Here is a 12,969-nt window from a genome sequence, read left to right as displayed (position 1 = left end):
ATTTTGAGCCTGAAATCGGCCAAAAAATAAGAACATTGAGTCTGGGCAAAATTTTACTGGTCCTTATAAGAAAAAAAGTGTAGTTGCACAGAACACCCGGTGGGAGCCAGAGTGTTTTTGGTCAACTAACTACGTTTTTCTGCCGGATATATGTCTCTAATACCGAGTATCGTACGTAAAAGTACAGAAGTAGTTTGCGTTGCGAGTTTGCATCATTTCAATCATAAGTAGTGACATCATGTTCACATACTTCGTTTATTTTCATCTAAATCATCTCAACTTATTAACTGACATTAGCAAATGAGTAATACCTATAATAAAGAAAGCAAGAACAGATGTTGGCTTCGATTTAATGATGAAATCACACTGTGAGAAAAATATCACGCTAAGATGTTTCTGTATGGAAAATCGACTGTGTTGAAAGTTGCGTTTTCGGCGTTCCATATTTCTGAGCTGTAGGTGGCACTTGAGATGTTAGATAAACCATCAATCTTTTTATTCTACAAACCTTATCTTGTTTTCATGCAGATGATAAATAGTTTAGAAACATTCCAAATGGTTCGTTGGCCAGTGTCTATTTTGAAATCCGATCGTATAATTGAATGCGGTAAATAGACCACGGGAGCCACTTCCAACTCGGATTCTTTCCGGAGCCACTCCAATTGGCAGTCAAGTGGAAAATCGGAAAGGATAAATGAGAATTTCAAAGTTATCGTAATGACTAATTGGCCTTAATCATCTGCAAAATTTAGTTATTATCATAAGAATGACATCCTTATAGCTCCAATTTATTCTACTTTCCAATGTCAATCATATATGGTAACAATCAGATCGCATCAGTAGTCCTACTGATGGATTCTAATAATAATAATAGGCAGATTTATAAGTCGCATATAAGGGCCATGTCCAAGTAAACAAAATCCGAACCTATATGTTCGTACCAACAGGACCTTATCCAGAGAGATGGAGCGATACACACACCGTCCAAATCGGAAAATTCGACATTATTAAGAGTGGCGAATGCACTCAATTTAAAATTTATTATTTTCTGTATAAATAATAATACTTATATAATTTTCATGGATTACGAGGAGGCTGAAATGATTAAGGCTTGAAACCCCTACAGCCATAAGCTTAAATCCTATCGGCTCTGCCCTCTCCACCCCGCCAGGGATTCTAGGCCACCCCCATACCCCAGTTGGTCCATTATTACACACCCTCACCCCACCTAATGATGACTTTGGACACCCTGCCAAATCATAATGTTTAATACGGTTGCCGATATTTCTTGTTTCTTCATGCCGAGCGCCAGGCTTAGTTCCGATTCGTTCAGGACAGATTGAGAAAGTTGAATCACAAGTCAACCTGCCCCAAGCGTACGTCCTGTCTCGGTATAGCGATTTCGTGGAAACCAAGGTTTAATAAAGAGTAGACCCATGAATTATACTGGAACGTTGCAAACACATTACACATTTTTATATTACAAATTGGAACAAGTGGACTTAACCTGCATTTCACAGCCAGTCCTGCTTTTGACATTTTCATCAGTACGGTATGAGATCTAACTTATTGAATCTGCTTTGAACGAGAAGTCGAGTTTGAGTGACAAGATATCTTAACCCCATTTATTCATTTACTTTTTTCATTTATTTATTCATTTATTCCCTGTTTTTAAAGATATTACTGTTTCATGCTTTGTTATGTTTTACTGCTGATGTACCTGAAGCACCACAACTGGATTGTTAATGTGTTGTTCTTATAGTTCGACTATATTACAGCGAAATACGCGTTTTTTTTTAAATATAAAATGATTGAGTAGGACTACTCATAAACAAAATGGGGTTTCGTAGGCACCTGCTGTAACTGATTAAACTAGACTGATAGTAGTAAAGTACTATCCGTTATCTAATGTGGAATTTTGTTTTTGTATGTATAAATTCGTTTCACACGATGCAGTTCGTCACGATGTTATCCAAAGTGTCAACCCCTGCGAACACCGAAGCCCGAACGATCATAAATTACAGCAAGTTATCTATAATCAACTCAAACGTACTGAGAACTGCAATGATTCGATTGACAATGGTATGTGGCTACATATAAATCCTGCTTACATCTGCCAAATTAAATTGATTAATTTAATATTTACATCTAAATTATGGTGATTGATAATTATACTTGTCCGTTGTGTATTAGAGCGTGGATGCGAGTCGACACGTCACAGACTCTACGAAAGCTAATGTTTCGTAGTAAGGTTTTGTAGTTTTGTCGGTTGTCACATAAGACTTGTCATTTGTCCCATGTAACATAAATGTTTTTTTTCCCCGATGTGGATGTACATCAAATAAGCTGCAGGTCATACATCACGTATTTTGCATAGCTATAGCTGTATGAAGGCTCATGGCATGACTGCAGCACCGCGGTGATTAATTTTGTGCATGTAGCGTTGAAAATACATTTATACCACGAAGGATTGTCAGTGGTAGACGTATCGTGTTTTCATGTAACATAGGTAACTAATGCCATGCCGCCGATAAGCCTCGTGTACGCCTTGTGTATCTCGTGAGCTGGAAGGGGATGGGGGGGGGAGAAGACTTGGGCCGGTCCCCGTATCACAGCCCAGGCCCGTAACCAGGGCCAGGGGGGGGGGTTTCGGACGAACCCCCGCCGTTTTCTAGCTGGCTCCGCTTGGATGGCAAAAAAAAATCTCGAAAGAAGATTGCTTAAACTTAAAAAAAAAAAACAAAAAAAAAACAAAAACAATCCTGTTCAAATAATCTTTATAGACAGTAGCAACTTTTGATACAAGTTTCAAGATGGAACTCTTATTTATGTGGTCAGCGCAATTCGTTGGTCGTTAACATCTTCAAAAGGCTCCACTTTTTCCAAATTTGAACCCCCAAAAAAATCCTAGTTACGGGCCTGCAGCCTGAACCCAGTGTTGGTCTACCTGTTTACTGCTTGAATGGCGCATTATAAATAAATATAAATAAAACGATTGATGGCGCTTCAAAGAGGCTTCAACTAGAGTTCCAAGCTTCAACAAATATCAAATACCAACAAATATCAAATGGACGATGCACAGTTGGCGATTTTGTGTGAAAGCAAAAGTTGATATATAAATACTCAAAAGTTAAATGACATCTTTTCAGTCGTTTTTTTAGTTAGGACATTAGCCACACCCAGGACACTTCGTAAGCGAAAATATTTTACTGACACGGCACCCCCACCCTCCAACATTTTCTCACCCCATCCCGCCCCTTGACTCTTCGTTACAACTTACGCCTCTGCTTGTGGAGATCATATTGTGCGATTTTTTTGGTAGGAGGACCATGAACATTGACTACCGCGGTGGCACTGGTCACTGTATGCCATACATTTGATTCAGCTATTTTGTTCGATAGGAATACTATTGCCTCAAAAAATACTACCGGTCCTGCTACTATAAAGCATAAATTAGGTCTTGTTTCTAATTTAGTTTTCAACTATATTTTTTACAGTTTCTCTCATCAGTTCTACCATTCACTACTTGATTATAATGTATAGCATTACTGTATACAAACCCGTCGATCATCCAAATTCACATAACATTTTAATCTTTCAATCATCATAATTCAATCAAACTTCATGAACTATTAAAATTCTAATCCGTTTTCACTTTCAACTTATAACAGTAGGCCCTAATAAAGATCAAGATACACAAATTATATAAACTCCTATATTCATTAATCATCTAATTACCAGTACTGTATTACATTAACCAGAATTGGAATTATGGAATGTGAGAAATTCCGATATAGATGGCGAAGCCAAGCCCAAGCCGATGTTTAAACCAGTGATAACCCTGTTGATGCCACTAATTTCGACAGTCTTCAATTTAATAAACCAGTAATTCAATTACGGTACTTCACGGTCATTCGCTCATCGTATGTTAAGTTCGCATCATCGACTTATCTTTTTAAAGCTATAATTGTTTAATGTCGCGTGGCATAGTGGATCTATTCAATGAATGTTGCTTGCAGTCAAAGAAGGATCACGTGATTGACGTTTGAAGTAGGCCTTGAGGTGACGTGTGCTGGCTACAGCTTCAAATCACATTAAATCAATTGTATCTTTCCCTCATAAAATTGTATCGGAAATAATTAGCATAAGAATAACGACAAAATAATAAGAATTAGAATAATTTTAAATCAAAAATATTTCAATTGCTGAATATTTAAGAGTTTTACAAGTATAGGCCTACAAGCGGTGAAACACTTGATATCTTAAAAAATAAGTAAATAAACAATAGGCCTAAAGTAAATCTAATGCTGGTCGTATGCTTGCGTTGTGTCAGTGATGATGTCTGCGTGCTCGCGTAGTGACAGTGATGGTATTGTAATGTACTAGTTCGATTTTTTTTGCGCTTTATACCGAAATCTCAAAGCGCTGTGGACTAGCCCGTGGTGGTATCTTGCGTTGTATCGGTAATATTGCATGCTCGCGTGGTGACGGAATGTTGGTTGCATAGTACTCGCGTGGAGGTGGTTATGGTGCTTGCATGCTCGCGCGGTGGCGGTGATGGTGGTTTCATGCTCGCGTGGTTTCGGTGATAGCGGTTGTGTGCTCACGTGCTGGTGGTTAGGATGATCGAATGGTAGTAAAATTCTCACGTGTTGGCGTTATACTACTTTATAATAACACTGTGATTATTGCATTTATGATTAAGCCGATTATTAGCGTATTATCAACACTGACATGAAGTACCAATTACTTTATATCATTATTGTTATTACCATTATTATTATTGTTATTGTTAGCCTATGTTGTTATTATTGTATTATTTTAACAAATAATATTATAGGAAAATAAAAGTATATCATCTTAGCTTTCGCTATGCTTAAAGTGTTGTGAAAACTGAGCACATACGCGACGCACAGTAATTTATTAATTTTCGACAATACCAGCATGGGCCTAATATCCACGACGCTTATCACTCGTATAATCGGTTCCAACAGCGATGCAAAGCAACGAAGAGGAACAGGTATTGGTAGTATTTAACCCCCTGGCGCAAATAATTGCCTTGCTAACAAGTACAACAAAGGACATGAACTCTGTAAGTTGGTAAATAAGCATGTAACACATAACCGTTCATGGCAACAAAAAATATATCTGGCCTATTATAATTACGACAAAGTCGATAATATAAAAATACATTATTTTTATTATTATTATTTATTATTATTATTATTATTACTATTGTTAAATATCAGGCCTATATTAATATCACTGCTTCAATTATAGTAATCCTTAGTGTAGACCAGTGGAGTGAGTCTTGAAATGGGTGGTGGGGGGGGGGGGCTGATGGAGTACGAAGGTGATGACTCGATGATTAAGTGAGGGGCGTTGGCTCGGCTGATATGAGGTGATTTTTATCTACCTTTTTAGAAGAGTGCTCCCCCACCCCCATGCGTACCCCACGCTACTGGAGTAGACACGTATATAGTTCAGCCTGTTCGGCACATTGGTTAGTGACTAATAGTAATATTACTCAATGAAATTATCGGTACAGTACAGTATTTATGTTTCCGTCTTTACCCTCAGCTACGGACATAATTACTTTATGCTAACGTCAAGTCCGATGCTTATTTAAAATCGTGAACAGTAATAGACCTATTTACAGAAGAGGCAACCCAGTATATAAAACAAATAAATAAAAATAAATCCAGCTTATCAAAATGTGGATCTTTGATAATTTAGGGGAAGGGGTGTCGCACACCTCCCCTCCCCCTCCTGCTAAGGACCTGTCACCATGCATTGTGACTGTCAGTGTGGAACACATTCGTGCGCGTTTATAACTTGATAATAAGGTGTTTTGTTTGCGTTTCGTGAACTCTGATATCCGGCCATGCAAGCACCGAGACGTCACCGAGACGTGACGGTGCAGGTATAGATACTATTTTGTCCAATTATCAGAACCGGAAATTATATTTACTATGAAAATACTGTCTATAGAGAGAGTCAATGTTATTGTCTGGTAGTGGCAGAATAAGAGGCGAGATGGATACAATCTTATTGTAATCCTATATCTAATTGGCCTAATTTTAAACGTTAATAAAACTATTATAGTATTAAATTACACAGACCTAGACCTATCCTGACTGCGTTCGTATGTTAATATGCCTAGACGATACATGCGACGGAATGAACAACATAAATAATTCCTTTCTTCTAATAAAAAAGAAACGTACTTATATTATAAATAATCAATTGCATACTTATTATCCCCCAGGATATAGATACACGGATAAACAGGAATTGTAAATTAATTCTAAAAACATGGGTGAAAAGAATTAATACGATACTAAAAAAACGCACAGGAAATTCTCGCAAATTAATTGTTAAACGCTTGAATTCTCGACTAGCATTCGTCAATTATTGAATTAGAATATACCGTACTATTTCAGAGAGACTGTTTCTCCCTCTCTCTCTCTCTCCCTCTCTTTCTCTCTGAAACATGAAAGCTCAACGTACACCCGGAATGTTGGCCCTATCGATATACTTCGAATAGGCTTATGAAAATGTATCATGATTTATTATTAATTAAAGGTGAAAGCAATGTGACTCATTCCATAATAGTAGCAACAATAGTTAGATCTATCAAATTCAAGCGTCTTACTTCGATATCAAATCTAATAAAGAGTTTAAAGTAGTAGTTGAAAATTGAAATGCTATTGATTCAAGGTTAGAATACAAGTTAGCGGCGAGGATTTTGATCTCCATCAGGGGAGGAGCCACAGGGGTGTCAACCGTCACTGGATGTTTAGTGCCAGGGCCTTATAGGCCTAGGCAAAAAATAATTACATTCTTGTCACAGAAACTACTATGTTCAATGGCTCACAATCCTTGATATTTTTAAAGGAAATAAACATTCCTGACGTCACGTATTTTGCGCATTGACGGTTGATACAAATTACTCAACTAAGTGTGAAATTTGTTTTGGCATAACTGTAACGGTTTGTTGGCAATACCATTTGTAGTAAACGCAACTCGAAAGGAACGGCTAGGCTTTTGTAAAACCATAAATAAGAATACAAACTGGGCACACGTCGGTACCTTTTTGGCACACACTTAAACCCCCCTCTCTCCCACACAAACTGACGTTCGTCACGCGTAATAGCCAGAACGCGCGTCCCGTAAACGTAGCTGTGCAATGGTAAGGTTAAAATCAAATCATCATTGGTGTAAACTTATGAGAGACTTTACATTATGTACAATATATTCGTAGTAAATATCCACTGAGGCCTCTTCTGTAAGTTATTATAATAAGTAATGAAATAAATTAATTGAATACAAAAACATGTCTATTTTCCCCCACAAAAAGACGGAGAACGGTTACCGTATAGTAACGCATGTGTTCGATCTGATGGCAGTTAGATACTTCTGTACTACCAGTTGTATATTTGAAGATTTTGAATGATATTTTTATAACCGTTTTGAGATGGATATAATGATCTCAAACTACAATTGATGAGAAAATATACAATGGAAATTTATTTAGCAGAAATGATGATACGAATTAAAACAGAATAAATTAAAACTAGCTTAACCTTTACTATATTTACCTCTTTGAGGCCTGATTTTGTGGTGCTACTCATGGTTACATTGTTCTTTTAAGCCCTTTTAACATCTAGGCGTATTAGGTATATTGTAAACTATACTAATTTGTTCCCATTCGAAAATAAAACAGAAATTGGCTGCCGTGATACTTAAATTACTCACATAATTAAAATATGCTACCGTCCCCCTAGAGAGATGTAAACCCCACCGTCAACCCGTATTACGGTACCTAGGCCTATGTTAAATACTGTACATCAAAATTAATTGGTTCTTAATTTTTTCCTTACCTTCCGTAGACTGGGTAGCTGTTATATGCCGCAACATCGTCTGCGATGAGGATAACCAGTATAAATGCAGTAATACAGGACACAGAAATTAACGAACAGACGGGTCTCATCGTATAGCTATGGCTCACAAGTTCGACACTAAAAATAGAAACGCAGGGAGCTGCTAAACAGAAACAGTGAAAGTCAACCCAAGGCTAAAACCATCCAATAATAAAACAGCCTTGCCTAGTAAGAATCGCAATGCTTGGCTGAATTGTGTCACTTCCAGATAGCTCCTTCTCGTTCAGAATTGCCGGTCGATATAAAACTAGTTTAAAGAAAGAGAGATGAGGATGGTCTAAGATGTGGAATTAGGTGAATGCAACGACCAATCAAGCGTGGGTAATCATCTCAGCTGACAAGTGGGAAGCTGACTGATGTAAATGACGTTGACACATCCAAAGTGTGTTTATTTAGTTGATGTCAAATAAGATTCACATATTTTCTTAAAGATACTCCTGTGATGAGTACTGAACACAATAACTTCAATATTACTTATATATTTATTCCGGATAAGTTGTTAGTTTCCATTATTACTGGTAATTAGAAGGAGAAATTGTTTCCTTGCAATTTTACCGTTCCTATAGGCCTAGTACTTGCATCCTTTCACAGACTATCATTTAAAACAGAAAACAATTCACTTTTCAATTCGAAACCACTTTGGGACCTGAACATTTGGGAGGGTCTCCATTTATATTACAGTGTTAGCTTTGTGTTGAAAAGTTGACGATAGTTAGTTAGTTCTTTGCAAAAGTGGTCTTGAAATAGAGGTGGTATCTTGGAATTTGAGGGGTCGCGAATTGGAGGGTGCAATTTATGTTTAAGAAAATGTCCTGTATAAGGGATCATCCATATTTTCATCATTTTTACAAGAGTACCGGTACAAAACATACTTTTTGTGACCCACTTCTTCCCCCTAAAAGTGTACACAACAAAATGGTCTTCGTAATTTTTAGATCATCAATTTTTTCTATGAAACAGTAGAGCCCACATGTGACTACACTGTCAACTCCTTCCAAAGCACATGTTTCGCATTCTCTAAAAATGATGAAAATTATGGATGGTTCTTAAATCTCTTAATTGTTTCTTTCTAAATCTCAATTGAAGTTCGTAGCTTACTTTATCTTTTTAAATGTTTTAAATCAGAAATTCAATCGATCGTTTGAAGATTTCCAATATTTAACCACATACAGTGTTGTCAATTCCAATAATGTAAAGTTATATCTCGATTAGATAGTTTTACGGTTTTATGCCTCCACTTCCTGCGCTCGCTCGTGGTTTAATTAACAATGTCTAACCTGGTAGCGCTTAAACTTATTCAACCATTCTCTACAACAATATAGTCTGTCCCTAAGAATCAATGAATACCGTGTTGGACTGGGCAGGATGTAACATCCGATGTGTACTGTGAAGGCTGAATATCCTTTAAGAAGTTGGCTATCAGCGACACAGTGAATAAATATTAACATTCCGTTTCAATTCGACGCACGTCTTTTTTCGATGACATATTTTTTGCCTCAACATAATCGTATGACCAATTGCCGCCAGAAAAACTGACATCAATCATCTGAATACACACTCACTGCTTATTTTACAAAGATATCCCTCTGTTATCATAACGCTATTGATACTAGTCGGCCTCGGGCGCCTGGTGCGGGGAAGGAGATCACGCGTAGGCTAACAAACGGTGCACCCACTGCCTAGACATTAATTTTATGTTGATACTAAGTGGAATAGTCGCTAGGTCTTGTAATTTTCAATAATTAAACAACGCTAGTTCAATCACCGACATGATGTTGTTTCTAAGTATAGTTTAAAAAACATCTTGTGTGAACCTGCAAATCACCACACGCTATAGCATACCAAAAATTAAAAAAATATATATTTAAAAATAAATAAAAATTACAGGTGTTTAAAATTATATAGCCCATTTATCATACACTGCTAAACTGATGTTAGTCAGTGTGAGTCCGCTGAACCTGTTTTCTTGGTGCAACTCGGATATCGTGCCGTGTTTTCACTGCAACCGTTGGTTCATTACGCCGAACGCAAAAGTTCTGGGAAAAGTTCGCCGTGGAGTAAGATAGAGGGGGCAGCAAACAAGTTATGAGTTTTTCTGTATTGTATAGGAGGCTAATAAAAATACATTTAAGTCTGCCTTCCAATTTAAGACCGCCTTTGGAATCTACAAATGTGGGGTGGTCTCGGGGCACAGTGTCCATTTACTTTGTGTTAAAAATTAAATTAAGTTTGTAATTATACTGTATTGGGAAAAAGAAAAATGGTCTCGAATTAGAGGATTCTTGAATTGGAGAGCAAAATAGTACTCATTTTAACAATTAACAATAACGACATAATAATAGGGACGATGATGGCGGCGAAAAATGTCCGAAAAATTTCAAAGGGTTTTCCGATGTATCTGGAACAAGTGACTAGCATAAACTAAACACTTTTCAATAATGTATGTAAATCGTTGGCAGCCTTTCTAAATTCAATGTTAGCGCCCTCTCTGGGTATTTGAACTTTTGACAATCACGGTCTAACCTTAAAATATACGGGGCACCGTTTGGGACATCGCTATTTTGTCGACAAAATACTATTTTGTCTTGACAAAATGATATTTTGTTGACAAAATTTATTTTGTTACCACAAAATAAATACAGTAACCGATTAAGAAAAGAAATGGTAGGCCTATATATACGGAAAAGTCAACAAATATCATTTAATCTAAGCATTCAATCAAGATGCATCACTTTGTCAACAATTTTGCAATATATTGTTAATTAATGTTTCAACGTAATGGAAACCCATTTGTCATGTTCTTCGACCTTATCCTTTATATCACGCAATCCTCATTGATACAACGAATCCAGAAATGTGTCTGTATTAGAGGAAAGGAAATATGTAACTAACCCTACTAGGTAATCCCAGATTATTTCTGATCTTTCCAACGCTGGCTACGAGCCTCAGCCACTTTGCACTGAAGATGGCTCAAAGGGCTATCACCTAAGAATATTAGTGGTTCTAAAACAGATTCTCAAACTATACATGTAATAATCCAATTTCTTTTAAATTATTCAGAGACAATTATCAACATTAGCTACAACTTATTCATTTTTAATTTTTCATGCAAATGAATGAATCGCCATCATGCATCCACCCACCCTCTATTCAATTGCAAATAATTAATTATAAACAGCATTGTACTTTCCCTCAATCAATCAAATAATGATTATTAGTGTATTATGGCCCTTTCTGGAATGTCAATCCAATTAAGCAACTGACCAATCAGAACAGTAGTACCTAGCAACAAGATGCAAGGGGCGGGGCTTAGAGGAAAAGCTCATTGTCGCTATCTCAAATCATCAATTCAATAGTTAATAACCGATTCTAATCAATTATGTATACTTACCTGTAACAATAGGTCTATGGTATTTGAAAGTCTATTTACATGTAATATTTATCTATTTCCTTTTGTTCCGTTTTAATGTCTATGTGATTGTCTCTGACCTTCATGCCTTGCATATTTTGAGTTCAAAATATTGTTCTTGGCATTGTCCTTTATTTGATTTACTTTGTGCCATGTGAATGAATAAAGACAGGTTATACATACGATGTGAAGAGGCCCTTTGCAGTATCGCCACTCCGAGATAACATGACGTATTGTGAAGGCTTTTGACGGATTTATGGACAGCAATAACTAAATGCTTAACATCTAAAGATATAGGGCCTATGCATTTTATTTTATGTACCGTGGTGTTAGACTATAATAGGCATCCATTATATACAAAATGCAGTGGCTAATTTATAGGGCGGGGGTGTAAGGGGCGTATACCTCCCTCTCTATAAAAAAAAATTGTTTTGTAAAGCATATCAGAAAATTACCATGCTAAATAGTAACAAATCAATCAAAAGACCAACTCAACATAATGAAGGGGCTAGAGGTTTAAGGAAGATTCGCCCCTTGCTCCCCTACCGGCTCTTCCCTGAGACTCTCACTCAATTTGAACACTCATGCCCCTCTTTCTTACCGCGCTGGATCCGCTGCAATGAACATGTATGCATGTTCTTTTGGCGAGGGGTCCCCTGTGAGGGTCAGCAAAACCCCTGAAGCCAGAGGATTTTTGTGTTTTATGGGTCTAAATAATGCTATAAAAGCAGTTATGTTTTTAAAAAAAAAGTCTTGCGCAAAACATTCTGCCTGACTCTGGCTGAGTCTGCAGTGCAGTGTTCGGTTTGAGGACTCATCCGGAAAATCTAAAGGGGGTTTTCCGAACCATAAACACCCTTACCCCCCCCCCGGATACGGGCCCGCAGATATTTTTCATAGGGGACGCGGGATGTGGGATGGGAGTGGGGTGAGGGGCAAGCATTTGCATTCTATATATTTCAACACATGGCTTCGCTATGTATTGAAATTAGATGTATTGGTAACTCCCTTCAACTTTGGCGGTAGATTATCGAGTAATTCGTATATCCGACGACTCTTTTGTTTTGCATCTTTGCCTCATCGGTTGTTCAGTATATTAAAACCAACTTAATACCACCTTTGGTCTCGTACATCCTGAATTCAAGGTCTATTTTGTTGCTCCGGATACAAATCTCTGATGGCACCACCTTTCCAAACGCCAAGCCAAGCTATCCATAAACAGCAACAATATTGTTTCTTCATGTGTTTCAGTGGAGGATCCATGAATTTTAAATAGAGGGGGCCCAGAGAGGGACTTTCACAGATGGAGGTATACCACCTCAGTCGGACCATGTTTGGTGGCTGAGGTAAGACTATTTGTGATTATGCCACCTCTAATCTAGATGACCGGAAATGACACTCTCAGACTCGAAATTTCTCCTTTTTCCCGTTTTTTTGAAATTTTGAAAAATATTAAGGGGGACGGCTGGGGCCCCTTGAATCCGCCACTGTGTTTAATATATTTATATATCTTCTGTCGTTCTGTAGTCATTTCCTTTAAGACGGTACCACGGTAAAGCCCAAACCTTAGCTCTAGACTCGGAGATCCTTTCTTGTGGACTATGTGCAAGGCTTGGG

General features: G+C 37.4%; 1 protein-coding gene across 2 annotated transcripts in view; it reads right to left on the bottom strand.

The window, feature by feature from the left end:
* LOC117110046 (collagen alpha-1(XXVI) chain-like) overlaps positions 1-12,969 on the bottom strand; it is a 41,754-nt gene that overhangs the window by 24,993 nt on the left and 3,792 nt on the right. The window contains exon 1 of one of the 2 annotated variants that reach the window (XM_033252617.1): positions 7,884-8,243. The exons of the other annotated variant lie outside the window; for it this stretch is intronic. Within the exon in view, the coding sequence (XP_033108508.1) occupies positions 7,884-7,993 (110 nt within the window). The 5' untranslated portion in view covers positions 7,994-8,243. Of the gene's footprint in view, positions 1-7,883; positions 8,244-12,969 lie in introns of those variants that run through there. 2 annotated transcript variants of the gene reach the window in all.

The sequence above is a fragment of the Anneissia japonica genome, unplaced genomic scaffold (assembly GCF_011630105.1).
Source record: "Anneissia japonica isolate Jap-2015-1 unplaced genomic scaffold, ASM1163010v1 scaffold287799_len804019_cov200, whole genome shotgun sequence".
Lineage (NCBI taxonomy): Eukaryota > Metazoa > Echinodermata > Crinoidea > Comatulida > Comatulidae > Anneissia > Anneissia japonica.
This window is presented reverse-complemented; position numbering and strand designations above follow the sequence as displayed.